This window comes from Chaetura pelagica, unplaced genomic scaffold, assembly GCF_000747805.2.
Source record: "Chaetura pelagica isolate M959 unplaced genomic scaffold, ChaPel_1.0 scaffold222, whole genome shotgun sequence".
NCBI lineage: Eukaryota > Metazoa > Chordata > Aves > Apodiformes > Apodidae > Chaetura > Chaetura pelagica.
This window is the reverse complement of record NW_009952711.1, coordinates 1,880,251-1,901,137: the sequence shown is the minus strand read 5'-3', so window position 1 is coordinate 1,901,137 and position 20,887 is coordinate 1,880,251. Positions and strand designations below refer to the sequence as shown.

The 20,887-nt window shown below is 39.1% G+C and overlaps 1 protein-coding gene across 1 annotated transcript in view; it reads left to right on the top strand.

The window, feature by feature from the left end:
* Positions 1 to 20,887, top strand: part of TLN2 (talin 2) — a 93,445-nt gene that overhangs the window by 62,625 nt on the left and 9,933 nt on the right. The window contains exons 42-49 of the mRNA XM_009994513.1: positions 7 to 32; positions 1,426 to 1,609; positions 3,198 to 3,323; positions 4,509 to 4,625; positions 6,558 to 6,743; positions 11,823 to 11,930; positions 13,556 to 13,661; positions 16,589 to 16,713. Coding sequence (XP_009992815.1) covers positions 7 to 32; positions 1,426 to 1,609; positions 3,198 to 3,323; positions 4,509 to 4,625; positions 6,558 to 6,743; positions 11,823 to 11,930; positions 13,556 to 13,661; positions 16,589 to 16,713 — 978 coding nt within the window. The remainder of the gene's footprint in view (positions 1 to 6; positions 33 to 1,425; positions 1,610 to 3,197; positions 3,324 to 4,508; positions 4,626 to 6,557; positions 6,744 to 11,822; positions 11,931 to 13,555; positions 13,662 to 16,588; positions 16,714 to 20,887) is intronic.

Here is a 20,887-nt window from a genome sequence, read left to right as displayed (position 1 = left end):
GCCGAGAACAACGAATCATTTGCAGACCACAGGTCAGTGGAACTGAAAAAGATGGAAAAGCCCGTGCACAGGGGGGCAGTGGAAGCAGCAGAAATGACTGGCATGTGGAGACACTTCTTTACTTTTCTAGATTCCCATGAATGAAATTGAACAAGGCAGTGGAGTGAGAAGTAGGAACATTGGAATGTTAATACAGGACAGCAGACTGCAGTTTTGTTATTTCTTTGAGGAAAGAATTCTAAAAAGCTGGGAAACATCTTGCTGAGAGCACTTCCGCTAACAAACAGGAGCTGTAGCACTAGTTTGGCCTTTTTTTTAGTTCAACCTGTCTCATTGCATAGACTGCCATGTGCTGTTATTCCAGTAGTGAAAAACAGCTGTCTGTGACGTTGAAAAGGAATCTTTTATATGCTTTTTGCAACAGCTGTTCTTTGCTTGTCTGCCTGTTTGTCTTGCTAAATCAGGCTGATGGTTAATGCTGTTGTGGACAGCAGTGATAGAAACAGCACAGCTCTACCATGCGTTTTCCCTTTTGGCAGAGATAAGCCTGTTTTCCCTTCAAATAGCATCTGCAACCAATTAATCCCACAGTATTTTTCATCACATTGAGATTTGCTGCATCTGACTGTTACTTCCTTTGCTGTAAAAGCCAGAGCTTCACAGCCAAGGCACAGACTCTCTGCTTGGCAGCCTGGTTGGCCTATGCGACGCTTGCGTGGCTGCGTTTGTTTCCTGCCCAAGAAAGAGGAGCGATGCCGTGGTGTGTGAGCTGCTGCCATCGGGCAGACTGACCATCAGGGACATTGATACTGGTGTCAGTGATTTCCAGGCTGCCATGTTACATGAATATGCTTCTAGTTCTCAGTTAACTCCTTTGTGAAGTGCACACTCAGTGATTTCTTCTTAGACCCAAGTGTTGCTTTAGTTTCGTTGTCCTGACACATCAAAACATGTATATGGTGGGGGAAACCTTGACTGAAGTCACGTTCTCTGTTCCTTTTGCCTTTCTTGCTACTGCCTTCCTCACAAATAATAATTTTAGTTTCCTTACAGTATGCAGGTTAAGATGGAGGTTTGACAGCTGTTACTTTTCTCACAGCATGGCTGGATTTTGTTTTGGTGTTGAAAAGTAATGCTTTCTTCTGCTGCTGCCCTACCTCATTTCATTTTAAGATGGGGTCATTTTCATAAACTGCCTTGCCTCTAGCCCAAAATATCATGCTATTTAATAGCTGTCTTGTCTGTATTTTTTTTTACTGTGATATGGCCTGTGGTATATCATGAGTGAACACTAGCATGATGACTTAACATCAGCTCTTTTATATAGCTGTTAGTCACCATAACATTGAAACCACATTTTTTTCCTCTTCTCCTTTTCCACTTCCTTCCCTGCTTCCTCTTTTTTCTTTTTTTCTTTTTCTACAGGGAAAATATCCTGAAAACAGCAAAAGCTTTAGTTGAAGATACAAAATTGTTGGTCTCTGGTGCTGCCTCCAGTCAGGACAAGCTGGCCCAAGCAGCTCAGTCATCAGCTAACACCATCACTCAGCTTGCCGAGGTAGTAAAGCTGGGAGCAGCTAGCTTGGGATCCGACGATCCTGAAACACAGGTGAGATGTTTTAAGGTTTTTCTGATACTCTTAAAAGAGACCAGAGACAGTTTTCAGTTGGTAAGATTTTGTGGGACTTCTGCTTTTAAGCAACTGGGTAGAGTTCATCTCTTCTGGGACTTCTCTGGGTTTACTCCAACATCACTTTCCTCAGAGTGTACAGCGAAGAGGTTGAACCATTGAGTGGAACTAGACAAGCCTTTGTATAACACTTTTACTTTTATTTCATGGGTGTGTTCAAGCTGGGATGCTTTTGGCAAAGTATTTGTCTCATTCTCACTAAGTTGTGATTTGGCCCCTGACTCATCCCATTTTTGTTCTAACAAGCTGGAATGATTTAAAAGCTGCTTACCCAGCTTACAACTGGTTGTGTTATTTGTGTAGGCTAACCAGCTCTTGCCATTGTCCAGTAATATCTGAGTTCTTTGCATTTAACTCTGTAACTTCAGCCTTCACTAGAGATGATCTCAAATATTTCTTCAGTTGTTTGGGTCTTGGTGAATTGGAGGTTGGCAGGCATATTACAGGTGTGCCTGTGGTGGTACCAAATCAGTTTGAAAAAGCCTGATCATTTGCATAATGCTCTGAAAGGCTTGTGTATCCTGATTAGTTTGACAGACTGAACTTTCAAGATGTTTCTCTCTAGGAAGATACTGCTGGAAGCACTTTTTTTTTTTTTTTTTACGAGAAGGATTTCCACAAACTAGCAATATTTGCAAAACGTTTATCACACATTGTTTTTCTTTATGTGTAAAAGCTGAGAATACAGTACTTGGAATAAAAGCTATTGTGCACAAGTAATTATTTAGAGCAATTTTACATTGCCAGTTTGAAATGGTAGGTGCATTGTTGGTCTTAAATGAACTGTTCTGAATTCCAGCAAAATACTTAAAACATCTGAGTTTCTACTAGTGAAAGAGGGTAAAGGAGAACGAAATGGAGGACAGAATTATTCCAATAATACCCTAAAATAAGCCTGTTTTAGTGTCTGTATTATGTCTAGGACTTCTGTCTTTGAACTTGGGCTTAGGAGACTGTATCTCCAGAATTGACTTTTCCTGACTTTAAGACCAACCCATTTATTCAGCATTTAATTCTGTATAGCCTCTTACAGAGCTTCAGTTTCCTTTTCCCCAAAAGAACACCTTCCTCTTAACATCTAGCCGTGGCAAGTACATCTGATCTTTCAGTAGGTGGTTTCAGAGTTGGTACAAAACTCTAGCATTAGACTGTAAGCTTATAATCCATCTGTTTTCTTGCTCTCATCCTGCTTCCACCCAAAGGGCAAAGAACATAGAGAAAAGTAAACTTCCTCTTAGGGAAGCTTAGAGGGAGGAAATCCTACCTGCAATCATTGTTCCCATTTCTTCACAGGAAATGGTAACTTTTATAGCTCCTGACTGGTTTTATTAAATACTAGCTATCAACACAGCTTTTCCTCTTTCAGAATATTATGTTTTACTGGGGCAGGAGGAGGGTGGTTTTATCTGTGTACCAGTAGTAGATTTTGTTTAGCTGTGTCTAAAACTTGCCTCCTCACCCAGACTATTTCTTGCCAGAGGCTTATGGTCATTTCCCATTCCTTCAGGTTGTACTCATCAATGCTATCAAGGATGTTGCAAAGGCCCTTTCTGACCTCATTGGTGCTACCAAAGGAGCTGCCAGCAAGCCAGCAGATGATCCATCCATGTACCAGCTTAAAGGTGCTGCCAAGGTAAACCCGTATGCTTATATTTTATTTGAAAGTGTCTCTGCAATCACACTTGAGAGACATGCAAAGCTTGGATTTCAGCCATTGCTGATTGCCAGAGATCTCATATCTTTCTTTGTTTCATTAAGATCCTGAGATGATGCAGAAAAATAAGATGGTTTTGAGTTTCCATGAAGCTATCCGTTTTTGTAGGCTGCCGTACGACTTTTGTGTTTTTGATGGAAGAACAGTAATCTTTCTGAAGAGAAACTTCTTTATTTTAAAAGTTTGTGTTTGAGGGCAGGGTCTCCTTTAATCATGTTATAGACTACAATTTATCTGGTGTAAAGATGGTACTTAAATGCTACATTGTAAAAAATAACATGCTTACTTCTGCTTTCACATTGTTAGTGTCATGGTAGCGTCTTTCTTGGCTGGAAGCTCTTTTCAGCCTCATGTCAGTTGCATACCTGTAAGATCTGTGCCTCTCAAGAGCACAGTAAAAGTACATGGTTGAGGCACTGCTTGAAAAAATGACTGATCTAGTGAAGAAAAGGGGCTTCTCAGCTGTTCCTGCTCTGAAGAGCTCTTTCAAGTCATAATTGTCAAGAAGCTGGCCTCCGTCTCTTCTGTTTTCATTCTATCATTTGTGTCTCAACATACTGGGGCATGGGAAGGCTGTAGTTGTTACAGTGATAATCAGATTATTCTGCATCAGGACTCTTTGGTTTTCAACAGGAACAGTAACACTGATTCTCTCTTTGCACTGGGGCTTGAGTCTGGGGTTTTATCTGACTGTGGAGAATCTACTAGGTAAATTTCAAAAATAAATAGCATAGCTTGATTCACATCTTTTAGTTTGAAATGTAAGATGTGTGGGAAGACACTGACATAATCTGTGTAAGAGACCTACCCTGTTGCACATTTTCCATTTTTTGGTAACTTTTTTTGCCAGAACACTCGCACTTAGGATGGCATCACTCTGCAGTCAGTTGTGGTACATTTCTGCAACTTACAGGGAGCTTTCAGAAACTGACCCACATGGGATTTGGTATCTAGTCCCATAACAAGTACAGTTCATGAGCCTCTTAAGCCCTATTAGAAGTAATAATGCTACCTAGCTTAATTTGCCTTGCTTCATACTCTGCTGTTACTGAAAAATGGGAGGGAGGAATCACATGCTTCTGACTTCACCTCTCTCTTCTTCAGGTGATGGTAACTAATGTAACATCGCTTTTGAAGACTGTTAAAGCAGTAGAAGATGAAGCTACTCGAGGAACAAGAGCTCTTGAGGCCACAATTGAATATATCAAGCAGGAACTCACGGTACAGAACAAAATAGCCATTTGTGGCAGTTTTTGAAAGTATGCTCTTGCACTGCAACCAGCCTGTCCAGGCACTCCTCAAGCTGTGCTTCACTGCCTTACCAGGCGCTGGATGCAGTTGGGTTCCCTCTGCCTCTTGCCAGTCATCTCTGAAAGTACAATTACAGTGCTACTACAGGCCCCCACTTTGAGATCTGAGGTGCTCCTGTCATGTACAAATCTGGAAGTAACTGCTTCTTTGTTCTTCGGACATTTACTTTCACTACAGATACTGTTTCCAACTCAATGCCGTTCACGTTTTTTGATCCTGGCTTTGGTAGAGCCTCCCTATACTCATGCAGATCAACACTCCCACCTAGTTTGGTGTCATCTGCAGACTTACTGATGATACACTCTAGGTCCATATCAAGATCATCAATAAAGATGTTAAACAGTCCATTTTTATTTAAAAAAATAGACAGTCTTCAACAGAAAATATTTTGTATAGTCTGAATTTGCATTTCTTACTCTAACTGCACTGGCACAGTTTAGCCTTGTCAAGTGCTCACCCTAAAACATCTGTTTTTCCTCTTGTGAGCAATGCTGTTGGAAGGAACAGTAACTTTTTTATTTGTGTATCATTGTTAGGAATTTATACAGTATCTGCAGTGGTAAAAATTCCTGATTTCCTATCTGATCAGTAATGTTCTGTATGATATCCAGTGTTTATTACTGCCATGTATCCTCATGAAAACCTGTGCAGATTTGTCATTAATGGGTTGTACATGATCACAGCTGCTTTCTCAGTCTGGTTCATATCTCGGAAATGCTCCTCATCATCCTTTTTCCTTTTGTCAGCATTGCTGAGGAATCAGTCTGTGATGGTGGTGAGATCTCTTTCACAGACAGAGCAGTGGAGTACTGGGAAGAGGGTTGATAGGAAGCAAGGGTGGCAAGTAGGTGCTGAAGAAAATGCCTCACATTTGACTTGGAGCTCCAGGGACTGGATCTGAGCAATGTTGAGGGATTTCCTTCATGTATTTAACTAGACCTCATTTTTTACATTGCTTCCATTCCTGGAGACAGAAAGTAAAAAACTGATGAACTGGGAGCATGGGATCAGCCAAGCTCAGTTTTCTCCAGACATTTGCATCTGTAACCACTAGCCTGCTTAGGTTGCCCTTTGTGTAGTCAAGAAATCTCTCCTGATTGTGCGCTCCAAATTGCCGCTGCACAGTTAAAAAAATGGCAAGCAAATACACACTAAAGCTTGGGAAAAGGAATTACAAGAGAAGAGTGATGTTACCCAGCTCTTATTACCTTCATAGTACCACAGTTTGTCTATTCCAGTATTGGTGAAAACAGTGTGCCCTGTCAGATAATTTGAACTATTTTCACATGATTCACCCTGCAACGTTGTATCTTTAGGTTTCCAAGGGAGACTAAGTATAGCATAAGAGACAATGCTCCACCTCCACTTTAAGAGACATTTGAGTATTTTAGTGATATTCTTAGTCTGTCCTGCTTTGTGCAGCAAAAAGGGCTTGGTAGGGCCCAGCCTTTGCAGGGGAAGGATTTCTTAGTGTGAGCAGACCAGCTGAAGCAGCAGTCAGGATGAAGAAAGAATATCATTACATGAATATTCATTATTTTGATCCTGAAACCTTCTGAACAGCTGTCTGTAACTAACTGTCATCCAGGTAGATAAATGACAGATGAGATTAATGGGTTAACCTTTCTTTGTATGCTTTCCTCAGCTTATTGTTGCTCGCTGCTGTCTCTAGGTGAGCAGGCTTATCAGGACCAGGCTCATGACAAGCAAGAATAATATTCAAGTACTCCATATATGTCTAATTTCCTGCTGTTCAAAGGCTACTTCCAGTTGCTGTCTCTTTCGTGGTTGTTCTGCTTTGACTTGAATGGTATCAGGCTTTCCTTCTGCTTTCACTTTTAGGTGTTTCAGTCCAGCCAGGTTCCAGAAAACACATCATCACCTGAAGAATCAATCCGGATGACGAAAGGAATCACCATGGCAACTGCCAAAGCTGTTGCAGCTGGGAACTCATGCAGACAGGAGGATGTGATTGCCACAGCAAATCTGAGCCGCAAAGCAGTATCTGACATGTTAACAGCTTGTAAGGTAAAGATTTGGTTCCTTGCCTAAGACTGATCTTGTTGTGTTTGCATGTCTCTATGTCCCTTGAATGTTATGGTTTCTATTCATTTTTCTGTGTATTAATGCTCTGGTTTTCAGATGAGAAAATGGTTATGGTAATTTTAAGGGAATGTCTCTTTCGATTTTCTGTGCTATGCACAAAAAAAGAAGGAGCTCTAATATTGACTATTTTCTTGTAAAAACTGGAAGTTTTATTTGACCTGAAATTTTCTAGTTTTCAGTCTCCTATTAAACTGGAAGACAGTTTGTGCAAGTGGCAGAATATACAGATAATTCTGTTGTCACAAATATGATTTCAGTATTTCTAGGAACAGTGAAAGAATAGTGAAAGGAATCACTCAAATCTGGTTTTGGTAGTCCTCTGCCCCTTAACCACACCTATTGGTTTGCTTGATTTCTTCTGTTCCTTTCAAAAATGTTTTATTTTTGCACTAAAAATATTGGTATCCTGTTTTCTAGACTAGCTTGAGCTAGACAACTTTCAAAAACTGACTTGCAGAACTGGGGGGAAAAGCATGTGTCATAAAAATGGCTATTAAACCATTTGGCTTGGTTGTGATGATAAAAAAGATCTAGGCTTGCATTGAAAAAAATAGAATGATAAAGATGTTGTTTCTTTTCATCTTCAGTAGTAACACAGAAGTGCCTTTTCCTGTAAATTGTATTTATATACTTTTGCTTTTATATGTATGGAAGTTGATGGTAAAATAATGGTGCTCTCTGTGAGGTCTCTGATTTTCAGGATTTGGTCAAATCCAAACTGCCTGTCTCAGTTCAAGACTAATTTCTAGCCTAATATTGCCCAGGTGGAAGGGTTAATTTTGTTCTGAAAATGGTCCTCATACAAAAGTGCAAGTTTTAATGTAACTTAGAACTGGATGAATGTAGCTTATTATTTTGACTTGTTTTTCTGACAGGTTTTTTAGTGTCTGAAAGCCGTCGACCACTTTGCATCTTCACATTTTGATTCTGTCCTCTCCACTTAATAAATTCAGAATGTCAACAAAACCAAGCAGCTCTAATTTGCATGGGAAAACTGTGCAACTTCAATAAGAACTACAATAGCCTAGTATGTATTAAATGCAGTCCAGTTAATTGAAACTTCTAAGGGATGCTAAGAGCAGTTGATACTTGTGAAATGTTCTGACAAACCAATTCATGAATTCAGATGCTGAGGCACACTAAATATCCTTTGTTGTTTGGAAGTGGCTGGTGCAGACACTTTGTTTCCATCTCTCTAAACAGGCGGCAAATTCTCAGTAACAGAATTCTTTGTTTCCAAAAATTTTATAAACACATTCACATATATAGCCAAATAGGTAAGGTTGAACGTTTAGTTATGAACATTCATATTTTTGTGTTTACATTTGCTCTAAGTTAATGTAATGTTTGGGGGTTTTTGCATTACTAGCAGTTACAGGATGAAACTTCTTGCAAACTGAACAATGGAGGTCTAGGGTGCTGGAAAAGCTTTCATTATCTCCTTCACCACAAAAGAAATCTACAGAAGGAAAATAGCTGAGTATCATTTTACTTACCTGTGAGGATACACTGACAAGGAGCCTTTCTCAGACAATTTTCTCCTCTATGAATTAGGTTCCCCTAATCTAAATTAATAAGAAACCCTCACAATTAATAGCAAACTTGCTATCATATGGCTTAGATGAGTAAAAGCGAAGGTTTAAGCTCTAGTATTATCTTGCCTAGCTTTCCTAAAATTAAGAGCAGTTATTGGCCAAACAGGAATAATAATCTCTTAATTTTAAGTACTATCTAAAATGTATTACAAAATAGCTGTGTCATTTAACAAAGTCTTTAAATAATCAGTTTGTACCAGACTTCAATTTAGAAAACCCTGTTTCTGCAAACTGCTCAGAGACTTAGAAATCTTACACCATTAATTTCTATAAATTGATTGCTCTATCAGGTATTTCCATGATAAGTCAAGTCCCTTGAATTTTAGGGGTAGGAAGCAGCAGTCTTAGTCTGACTATGCCATAAAAGCTGTGCAATGCAGTGCAACTTGGGTTTTGTGACATTTGATAAATAGTGCTTCTAGTGTGATTAAGCTAAGCAGTGACAAATAATCAGATTTTTACATCCTTTTAACTAAAGTAAAATTGTGTGTCTATGATCTATGGTAGAATTGTACAGAACATATCTCAGACTTCCCTTGTGTCAGGAATTTGAATTTCAGTTCTATTTCATTGCCAGCTGTTAAAGGCAAGTAGTATAAGGGATTTGACGTCTTAGCAGTCATATATATATGCTTGTGCTTGTTCTGCTATACATGCATTTACAGTCCTCATTACTCATTCTATGCTTATAAGTAGATGTCATGTCAAAAGACAACAAAGTTGATTACTGCAGGATATAATGAACCAAGGCAATGCTCATTTAAGTCAGTGGAAACACTGTAATTAAATTTACTGAAGGTTAGAGCAGGCCCTAAGATGATAATTTCTGTCTGTTACCTATTTGTATAGAATAATGACTGTGCAGTGAGTAACCTATGTGTAATGTCAGGATTTTAATGATTGCTGTTGAAAAAGAAGCAGGTATGAAAGGTCTATCAAAATCATAGAAAATAATTTAAGTGAGTAATGACTTAGATTGTTGTGTAGCCTGTAGATTGAGGGAAATGATTACCTGCCTTTTCTTAGCTCTCATGAGACTGCATCTACAGTGCTGTGTCCAGCTTTGGACACAAAGAAAGAAAGGCACTGATTAAACTGGAGCAGACTCAGCAGAGCTCACCCAGATGGCTGGGGCTGGAGCACATGCCCTGTGAGGAGGTGCTGAAAAACTGCCTCTTCAGCCCGGATAAAAGATGAGTTTGGGGGGACCCGAGAGCAGCTCTCTAAAACCTACTGGGACATTGAGAAGACACAACATTGGGCTATTTACTTGAGGTGCATGGCAGGGGAGGGAAACAGCAGTCAAAAATTGGAACATAGGAACTTCCAATTATTCTGTTATGGGGATAATTAAGTGTTGAGGTGGGAGGTTAAAGAGAACATGAAATCTCCATTTTTCGACAATATCTCAGTACATTTTACCTCCACAAGCTATTTATCAGTGCTAATGGCCTAGAAGTTGTAGTAGTAGAGTCAGGTGGTGCTTGCTGCCTTACTGTTTTGAAAGCATAAAAGTTTTGGAGAAAAGATGAGGGCTTATAGAGAAGACTCAGCGTGAGTAAACAAATGTGTGTTCTGCATCCTCAGACACGTTTGAGGAGCTTCAGCAGGCTTTCTGTGAAAGTCTGGGAAAGTAACATTTCTGTGCAAGTCCTAGCTGGTAGAAAGAGGTTTCTGTTGGGATATTTCTGGGTTAGAAACAAGTCTTCTTAAAGTTTCTTTATCACCTCTTTACTCTGCTGTGAAGCACATGGTTTGTTTTAAGAATTACTGAACCTTAAAATGTTCCAAATATATTCTGGCATCAGTCTTGGTTGTGTATGCAAAGTATAAAAGGAAGTTTATATTTCCCTCCTACAGAATTTTGCTCTAATTAAATGTGTAATGATATTTCAGAGCAGAAGAGGCATATTAGGGTGCTTACAATGTATTCATATGAAACACTGAAAACTTCTGCCTGTTTGAAAATGAAAAATCAGCTTCTGGATTTTTTGGGCCTCTGGAATTTGTTTGAAGTATGCTGAAGATGAGGCGAATCCTATCCTGTTTCCCCCTCTCTCCTTTCCCTTCAGTGTTTTGACAAGATGAACAGATGAAGGTGGCTAGCTGAGAGCCAGTTTTGTGTTCTCCTAATGTTGAACTTCCCGGCAGAGGGAGCCCATAGACCAGCTCCAGGCTCAGCTGAGGCCAGTGCTTGCGGGAGATGCTGAGGGTTGCAAAATAAGTGAGCAGTGAGGTAATGCCCCGGCCTAATGGAAGATATGAGGCTGCAGGGAAGATATTCTGAGAGAGGAAATGCTAATTTTAAAGATTTTTAGGCGTTTTTCCAAAAACTAGCACTTCTGTTCAATAAAAAAGTTCCCTATAAGCTTATTTTAGAAAATACAAGGCTTGAAGAAGCTGCAGTTTTTATTAAAAATGAAATAGTTCAATTAGTCAGGTCTGTGTCAGATGCCAGACATTATGCTTAGCAGAAATCCTTACTAAGTCAAAGATATGACTCTGGTGTTGCTTATCTTTATTGAGACATGGTTCCAGCACTTCCTATGGGTGTATCAAATCCCTATGGTCAAGCTAAAACCATTAGTAAGCTCTTATAGTGTGTTCTCAGATAACAAAAAGCAGCTAACACCTTTTTTGGGGGTGTGTTGGTTGGGTTTTGTTTCTGTCACGTAGAATAATGATATCCTGGCACTTCCATAGCACTTTTCATCTGCCATTTGCAAAGTTTTCTGCAAGGAGCAAACTACTATCTTTATCTTGCAGAACAGAGATGGAGAAGTGAGAGACTTGCGTTTGATCCACACACTGGGCTGGTTGTGGACTTCTGGTTGGCCCAAAGTCTTTTTGGGCCAGCTCAGCGATCTGGTCTCCAAACCAGATAGCCATCTCTGCTTTTATTCCTTGGTGGTAGATTGTACAGGCTTATAAAAAATAAATAAATAAATTGGTCTTAGTATATTTCTAAACCTGTAAAATGTAAACAGCCGTTTTGTGAGTGGCAAAACTACACCTAGAATTTTATATTTGTTCGTGATAAAAGAAGAGCCACAATGGCATAACATTTGCACTGTAGAACAACATACACAACCCAAGAGCCTGTTCCTGCTTCAAGATGTTTCCCAAGTGATATATTTTCATAAGAGGGTATCATAAATCCTCCTGTATTTTCAAATTATTCTTAAGGGGTTTCTCTATTTTTTTTTTTCTCAACGGGCAAAAAGATGCACACCAGGACAGGAGGATGTGCTGATAAAAGGAATTGTTCCTACCTGATGCCATTCTCAGAACTGGATCTGCTGCTTTTCCAGTGCAGTTTGTTTTATACCTTTGCCCCTATCTTTTCTGTGTTCACCTCCTCCTGTGGGAGCATTTTAGGGGGACTGATGTAATTTTGTCTCCTCAGCAAGCATCATACCACCCAGATGTGAGTGAAGAAGTTCGAGAGAGAGCCCTGCGCTTTGGAACAGAATGTACCCTGGGATACTTGGAACTCCTGGAACATGTTCTCCTGGTAAGGAGGAATCTGCATGCATATGCTGGACCTCTTCCAACAAGTGTAAGATCTCGGACCTCTTTCTACAGTGGCTGCTAGGGACACATTTTTATCAGTTTGCCACAAGATTATGAACAATTTTGTTATTCAGGAAAAGCAAGCTAAAGTAAACTCAGTACTTCAGCTCAAACTGTGAGACAGAAGGACGAGTGTAAGTACTGAAATGGAACTGAACTGGATCTGAAAGGATCAGATCTGGAGGCAGTGTATGTCCTGAGCTAAAAATGGTGCCTGACAAAGAAATTAAATAAGACACTTCAGTATTTTTAAAGCTAACTACAAATATTAGGCACACTCCTGTCCCCCAGACTAAAGAGATTATGTAATCTTTATGAAAGAGTTTTACATGCCTTTTGCAATCTTGATTCCAGGAAAACAAACCTACTTTTTGCCATTTCAAAACCCCAAGCCTGTGCTGCCTCATGAAGAGTTATCCAATCCATGCCAGACATGACACCCCCAAAAGTATCTGCATAAAGCTTGTCCACTCAAATTCAAACTCAAGAATCCTCCTGTAAGTTGGCAGGCAACCAGTTCACCCATACATTGAATGGCAGCTGCAAAGAGAGTTTCTTGTGTGACAGTTCTCACATGGCAAAGTTAAGAAAATGGTTTAGTCAAAGTAAGGGGTTAGGCATTTGACTGCAAAATGAAAAACATGCTTACAAAAAGATAAAATGAATTTTCAATGTACATGTAGTTTTCAGAACTACTTTGCAAGGGAGTGTTTTAAAAACATTAAGAAAATGCACCCCTGCATATGAGTCCAAAAACTCAACCTTTTGTTTTGCTCTTAAATCTATGTATCTGTCACACTCAGAAACAGTTTTTAAGTATAAAATAATTTCCAGAACTTAATATTTTTTTCTTCTTATAGTATGGTAATTGAAAAGGCAAATACTGTTCCGGTTCAGGGGAAGAATTCAGCTTCACTGTCTGAATGTCTGATTGTTTTCCATTTGACGAAGCATAGTTTAATAGTTGATGCAAATTCAGTTCAGAGGTGTGTGTCTCCCCCTTCCATTTGTGGGTTGTGCCCAGGGTTGGCATTTTCACTGTGTTCACCATTGCTGATTTTTTTTCCAGAACAGGCAACAAGCAGTAGGCTGCAGAACTCTGCAATTCTGTTTCTTAGGAATAGTGGCCAATCAGTTTGTTAATACTAGAAATCAGCTCCTCTCCAGCAGTTTAGAAAGACTAAACCTGATGCCGAAGTATAGTGACTTCAATACCTGAGAACGTAGTGCTAAAGCTGCGTTTTCCTCCCACATGCTCACACATGAGCCTCTGTTTTGGAGAATTCTGTCCTAGTTTTAGTACTAGAGCTTTCAGACGGTATTGTCAGTTCCTGCAGAAATGCAAGACAATGCCCCTTTCCTAGTATGGATCAGACATTGCAGAGTAAGCCTTTGCTCCAAGCGATTCACTAACAGTTGCACTTCTCTCACTGGGCTTGTTTCCTCTCAGCTGATTGCTGTATAAAATAAAACTTGGAAGAGTGTGTGGGAATGTTCCAGCATTCTGTGGAATCCTTACTAATGAAGCCTTATTAATATACAGTATTATGTTTTCTTTTTCTCTAGATACTTCAAAAAGCAACTCCAGAACTAAAGCATCAGTTGGCCTCTTTCTCCAAGCGGGTTGCTGGTGCTGTCACAGAGCTCATCCAGTCAGCAGAAGCAATGAAAGGTGAGCTGGGCAGCCTGGCTTTTCACTCTAGAGATGATAATCTGTCAATTTTGTCATTTCCATAAAACCCAAAAAGTAACAAAAATCCTTTTGGTATGTGTGTATGTAGTACTGGCATGTACCTACTTTTACTATTTTAATTTCTCTGCTAGCATTTACTTGTTCACAGTGTTGTTAAATGTGTCTGTCTGACCATCTCCTGCTTCATATGATTGGTCATAAGTTGTGTCTAAATCATGTGGCCTTTGAAGATGGAACCATTGAGCAGAGCACTTGAGGCACAGTAGCAGAAAACAAAATATCACTTTTCTTGAAGTGCTGGCTGAGTTGTAATTGGATGGCTGGTTCCTTTCCTTATACTCATGTTTGTTCAGTCAAAGTAAGTCCTTTGCTTTGCAGTGATGGTTGCTTTCCAACTTCAAATAAAAAGGGACACCATCATCTTTTTGAATTAATACTGAGCCTCTAGCAATTATGTAATTTTTTTGTTGAGTACTTACAGTCCTCTGTCTAGGTCCTGCTGTGACAAAATATGTTAATGAAACAATGGGACTTCAGACAGTTGTGGTCTGGATCATTTCCTGAATTTTTAGAATTTAACAACTTCTGGACAAAATGAAGAACAGAAAATTATTCAACCTCTGTGCGAAGTTTGTTTGGATGGTTTTTTTTATGATTTCTCCACTCTAGAGCTTTCTTTTGGCACAGGCAGAGATGGAATCTAATTTTCAGGTTGCTTCAGAAAGAACTATCTGTGCCAGTCTCCCCTGTCCTGGAGTCTGCTGTGTTTCTCAGTTTGTGCTTCTCACCTCGTACAGCAAACAGCTTCTGCCACAGTCAGTGTCCTTTACAGTAGATCTGTGATTTATTCCCAGGAAAGATGAAAACAATTAATTCTGTGAGCTACAGAATAATGAAGTCTGATATCCTAAGTATTTATCTTGTTGAGCTCATGTGGCAGTGTTTCCATGAAGGAAAATAGCTGAAGCAACTTGTAGAAACTAAATATTTTTGAGACTGCTGCAGATACACTTTAAATGAATGAATTTGATTCATTAAGGGTAGACAGAATTGTACTTAGATATGCACACACACACAGTGACCTGCTTTCACACAAACAGCATGAGCCTGTTTTCCTTAGGGAATGAAACTAAAAATATAGACTAGAATAAAACAGTTCCAGTTGCAAGTGGCCTGCAATGATCATCTAGTCCAACTGCCTGACCACTTCAGAGCTGGTGACAAGTTAAAGCATGTTTTTAAGGGTATTGTCCAAATGCCTCTTAAACACTGACAGGCTTTGGGTCATCAACCACCTATTCAGGAAGCCAGCCTATGTGGCTATGGGATTCAGGATGGTTGGACTCAGTGATGCTTATGAGTCCTTCCAACTTGAGACATTTGATGATTCTAAATATAAATTCAGCACTGAAATAAGCAATTAATTCCATTGCTTAGCAGAAGTTCTATTTTCTGATATTTTTCGCAGATACTGGCTTCCTTAGTAAAATTTTTAGCCAGTGATGCATGCAAATTCTTATGATGACAGTTCTAACATTCTACATTTTAAATTATAAGAATGGTGTTATTAAATATTAGACCACTACTGCTGAAGAGCTTCTACTGCTAGATTTAACGGGTACTTCAGCCTAAAGAAATCTTCACAGAAAGGCATAGGAGCAGTCTGATCTCATAGGTAATAGAATGCTACAGGAAAATATTTTCAGTAAAGCATTCTAATAACTTTTTTATTCTGCCCCACAGCCCCCCTCCAACAAAAGCTTCTAGTAAATTCATATTTGTTCAATCATTTTTTCCTAAGCTAGACCAGAGAACACTACACTCATTTTTCTGGTACTCTGTGTAATACATACTGCATGTTTTTCTCAGTTATTTGCTGCTTGTAGCAGTACACATTTCTTAGAGAAGAAACCTGACTAAACACTTCCCTTATATGGGAATTCCTTATTATTTTCTTGTTTGGGGTTTTTTTTCCTCCATGTTTTAATGTAGTTCTTCAGTTTCATATATCAGTGATCTAAATTATGCTTTTTCCCTGTTCAGGTATGAATTTAGAAGTTTTCTTTCTGGTTTCCTTTTCTTTCTCCATCTGATTTTCCTTTTGGCTTTTTCATTGCTTCCTTCAATCCAGAACATGAATGCTTTCTGAATTTTGTCATCCAGAGAACAATGTTATGAAATTGCAAATAATAATAATGTGTTGAGAACTTCCAAAAATCTGAGATCACCTCCAGCTAAGTATTCATTTTGCAGACCTGTAAAATACCTTTGAGCCAACAAAATGCCAAAAACTCAGTACAGCCAATTCAACCTCCCACTCCCATGCCCTCCAGCCCCCCCCCCCAAAAGAAAAAAAGAAAAGAAAAAAAAAAAAAGTTGACCTTTGGATATGGTACAGAAACTGCTTTGGCTTTCTCTACATTGCTGTCAGAAACACATTGCCAAACAGGTGGTTTCTTCAGTCAATGCTAGCTTCATCTCTAGCCACTGTCAAAAAAGAGACTCTGAGAAGTGTGCTGTGGGTGATTCTGTTGTCTATAAAATGTTCTATTTGTGAATGTACTTCTCAGTGTAAATTACAAGTCGGTCAAGTTAGAAACTAGTGACAGCTAGTTTTGTTCCCAGTATGCACAATATCCCTTTTTGAAGCTGCTTCACTTACAGTTCTTAATTATGTTACTTGCATAACTGAATCGTCCAGCTAAATACTTCAGTACATTTTTCACTCTGACATTTTGCTCTCAGTGGCATAAGCTGCAGTATTTTTATGCTATTATGGCACTAAAATCAGCTTTCTCCCATGTGCATTCTATATTTGACACTTGAAGTGTGATTGTAAATCACCCTGTGTGAATGGCAGCTCAGGGTGACACTGAAGTTATTGTCTTGGTCTCCATTAATTTCAGGGACAGAGTGGGTGGATCCAGAAGACCCAACAGTCATTGCGGAGACAGAGCTACTAGGGGCTGCAGCATCAATTGAGGCTGCAGCAAAGAAGTTAGAGCAGCTGAAACCAAGAGCCAAGCCAAAGGTGAGTGTCCATCCCCATTGATTCTTTGAAGTTAATAAAGCAGAAGACGCATATAGCCCATATGTGGGTGCATGCTTTGTTACTGTCCCTGATAACTGGTATAAACAATCAAACCCTGCATCAATCTCAGTGCTACTAGATACTGCAGTGGATGCGACCTACCCCTGAAGGAAGAGGGTAAAAAGATTCTTTTCAGGGAGTGACTCAAGTGCCAGCCATGAGCAAGCAAAGGAAGAAAAAGGTAGAAATTATGTGAAGAATTACAGTATCATTAGTGTTGTTTGTTTACTTTTCTGTTCCAAACACATTATACTGATGTGGAAAGTCACTCTCACTTGCTTTCCTTAAGACCCTTTGTTCTCATCTGAATATGTGTAGTATATCTGGAGAAAGCAGCAGTAACACAGAAGCATTCAGCAGAATGCAAAAGACCTTCAGGGTTTTCTAAGATTAAAACTGTAACATTTTAGGCTGTGCTAAAAGAGTAGCTGCTTCAGTATCAAATCAGATATGTCATATGACCATTTCTATTTAATTTTCCTGAAGAAAAATGAACTATAGTTCATTATGAAAGCAAGTAATCTTGCATGTTGCCAGGTCATTTCAAATGTGTCTCTGAATATATTACATAAAATGAAGCTGTCCATTTTCACACATGGTACTGAGGGAATGAAAGAAGCTGCAGTTATTTGTGATTGTATTCATAGCTCATGTGGCTGGACCACAGAAAAATGCTACCTTTTGCCTAGTGTGAAATAACAGGCAGGTTTCAGAAGAAATGACCATGCTGCCAAGAATAGCATCTCTAAGATGAAAATCATGCTTTGGCTATGTAATTGACTTCTGGAAAGGACTACATATCTATTTCCCTGTTTTTGCTGCTTTATAGGTGCAAAACTGTTTTCTAAGTTAAGCTAATGAGAAGTCTTTCTATAAAGCAGGGCCTCAAGAACATTCAGTGTTGGATGATTGTTTTCAGTGTGGGATGATATGTTGTCACTCAGGAACACCAGATTAAATAGTTCTTGGTAGCTTCAGTTTTTGAGGACTTCCCACCCCCTGCCCCCTTTGCTTAGTAATGGAAATAAATGAGCTCATGAAAAAGAAAAAAAATGCTCTTTGTCCTGCATTTTTTAACAAGTACATCCATTTTGTTTATAAAGAAAAATGGTCCTTTATAATGAGATTCTACAGAGCACAGGCTGAGTGAGGAGAGGAAGAGTCCTCCTTCACCTTTTCTATACAATCACTGCACAATAGCATATGTGTGTTGCCTAGTAACCATGGAGCAGTTTCCCCCCAACGTCTAAGCCAGGGTCATTGTAATTTCCCAGTGAATACAGATCTCACACCTGCTTCTCATTTAACATGTTAATTTGAGTACCCAGTCTGCGGGTGATGTATTGGTCTGTTTATTTGTAATTTTCTGAAACTAAGATTCATATCCAACTGTTTAATTTGGGATTTAAACAGTCTTTACATCCTTTTTGAGATGTTTAAACCCTTTCACAATATGGATTGTATTACATCTCAAAGGTACTAGGAAAGTCAGAGTGGCTCAAATACCACTTTTTTTCTACTGAAGACTTGTAGCTTGTATCCTCCCAGAGTAGGATTTCCTGCTTTGAACAAGCTCTGTCTTTCTGATCCTCATTTCTAACATAGATGGTGTTGTAGTGTGAATGCCTAGACTAGGTAAGGGGGTTGATAAAACTGAGTTTCTTATGCTTAGTCTATGAAATACAAGAATAGTAGCTAACTTCTACAGAGGAACAGACCACTGGTGCAGCTAGACCAATATCCTGCTTTGGTAACTAATCATCATTAAGTGAACTGGCATACAAGTCAGTTGGTAACTTCAGAATACAAGTTAGTTGGTAACTTCAGAATAATCTGCCTGCAGGAAATCCATATCTTCATCATTATTAATTGGTGGTTGGTTTTCTACTTCTAGGTAAGCTTCTGTTATTCAGGCAGGGAGTGGGAGTCATTTGATTTAGGCTTGAAATCTTCATCTTTGTATGTTCCAGTTTGCCTGTTACTTCTAAAGCAAAATCAATAGTTGAAGGTAGAGTTCTTTCTTGTTTGTTCCACTATCTTAATTTTTTTAAACTTTTGGATTTTTTAATTCCTCTCTCTTCCTTGTTTTCTCTTTGCATTTTTGCACTTATCATATCCCCTTAATGTCTTAGACTGAGACCCACAGCATGATCTCTTCATTTTCCACTACTGGGTACCATCTAATCCCAGAGAACAGTCTCTAGTAGGACAGAGACCTGATAACTGCTGCCCGTGTTTTATTGATGATGTATATTCAGTTTGCTTTAAATCCTGGTCTTTTGGCTGCTGTTGAGTGTGCTCCTAAAATGCCTAGTCCACTAGCCCACTGTCCCATTGATACCCTGTTAATACCTGTCTTCTGAACTTTTATATTGCAAATGCCTTGAGAACTCTAGGTGTTGTTACTCCTCCCTCTAATACAAAACTTGTTCAGTATTATTCCCATAGCAGTGTTCAAGCACTGCACTGTGAAGCAATGAGATCTTTATTGTTTATTAAGCAAGTCTTGGCTGGTGGATTTCCTTTACACTTTACACTTTACAATTACACTTTTATTGAGTGTGGACTAATTTTTTCCCTGTTTTCTGTTTTTGGAGGGTCAGGTGTCTTGCAATGCAGCCACATATTCCTCCTGTTATGCAAATAAGCCACTGGCTGTAAAATAACCTCTAAAATCAGCAATTTGTTAAAGAAAGACATTTTCTCTAATAAAAACTTTATGCTTCACTAATACTAGAAAAAGAACACTTAAGGGAAAAGGTGCAGTAGATGAGGTACAATGGCAGAGAGCATTGTTGCACCTACCCCATTCCGTTGGTATGCTCTTCATGCTTCTGTGCAGTCTTGTACCTTCAAACACAAGGCAGTAAGAGTTCCTTGCTGTTAGCTTTCTGTAGTTTGTCCTTTTATTTTCCCCAAGATGAATCAAACCTGGATGCCTTTTTCTGCAGGACTCTGTGTGATATGTTTGATATATTAGGTTGTTATTTAATCCAACTATATATCAAACATATTCCTACAGTGTCCTGCCCTGTCTCCGGGGGTTTTAACATAGTAGAAGGCAATATGAATTCACTCTCAAGCAGGTTTAGAAGACTTCCTGCAGACTCCTGGTCTTATCTGATTTAAAATATATACATGAAGGGCTTCTTTAGCTGTAGAGTTGGTCTTTGAGGGACATTCAGGGTTGTGTAGGGCCTTTTATGACAGTGAGCAGCAGCTGTGCCAAGAATTGATTTCACTGAAATGATTATTGTGTGTTCCAAACCCATATTGGTTTTCTCTTTATGAAACAGGAGATGAGAGCTGCTTCAAAATAGAATTGTTTGTCTTCTGTAATTTATTTCTACTATTTAGCAATGAGATTGGGGGCTTCTTTGTTCTCCTTTTTTTTTTAATTGCACAACCCACTTTTCCAGGCTATTTCATGCTATGGACTTTGTATCTAGTCTAAGAATTTTGATTTGTCTGTTCTTGTGACTTCATATTCCAATCCATTTATACCCATGCTCAGTCAGTAACAGCTTATTAGTTTAAGCTTGTGGAAAAAGAGATGCTGATCTTCATGGGGGCTACTTGAGGAGGGAGAAGCTAATCAATTGTCTCACAGATCTGCTTTCTGAAGAAACCAAAGTAGCTAACAGAAATTAAAGTAACTAAAATTTTACAAGGTGAAAATTTTCTGCCAGATTAGTTCCTAACTTGGTTCATGAAGGCTGTGAACTGACACACATTGTGAGGGTAGTGTTGATAAGTGTGAACTTAACAGTTCAAGCAGACACTCTTTGATAATGGGAATGGGTAGAAGAATTATTTCTCTTCTAGGGCATTTTGCTATATTCAGTCTTGGACTGCTACGTGTCCTTATTGCTAATGAATGTAGGGATACATCCCACAGGGCTGACTGAGTATTGTGCCTACCTTACTTTTCACACATGAGCATCCAGCCCATAGCTGTTATACCTGAGAATGCTGAAGGGAAAACTGCAGGGCAGGACTAGAAAAGCAGGATTTGTTAGAAAGGTTGAAAACTCAACAGAAGTTCCACAGTTTGAGTGCTGTGTAAGGCTGCTTCAAAGATGCTCTATCTATGGAGATACTAAGGTTTAGCTAC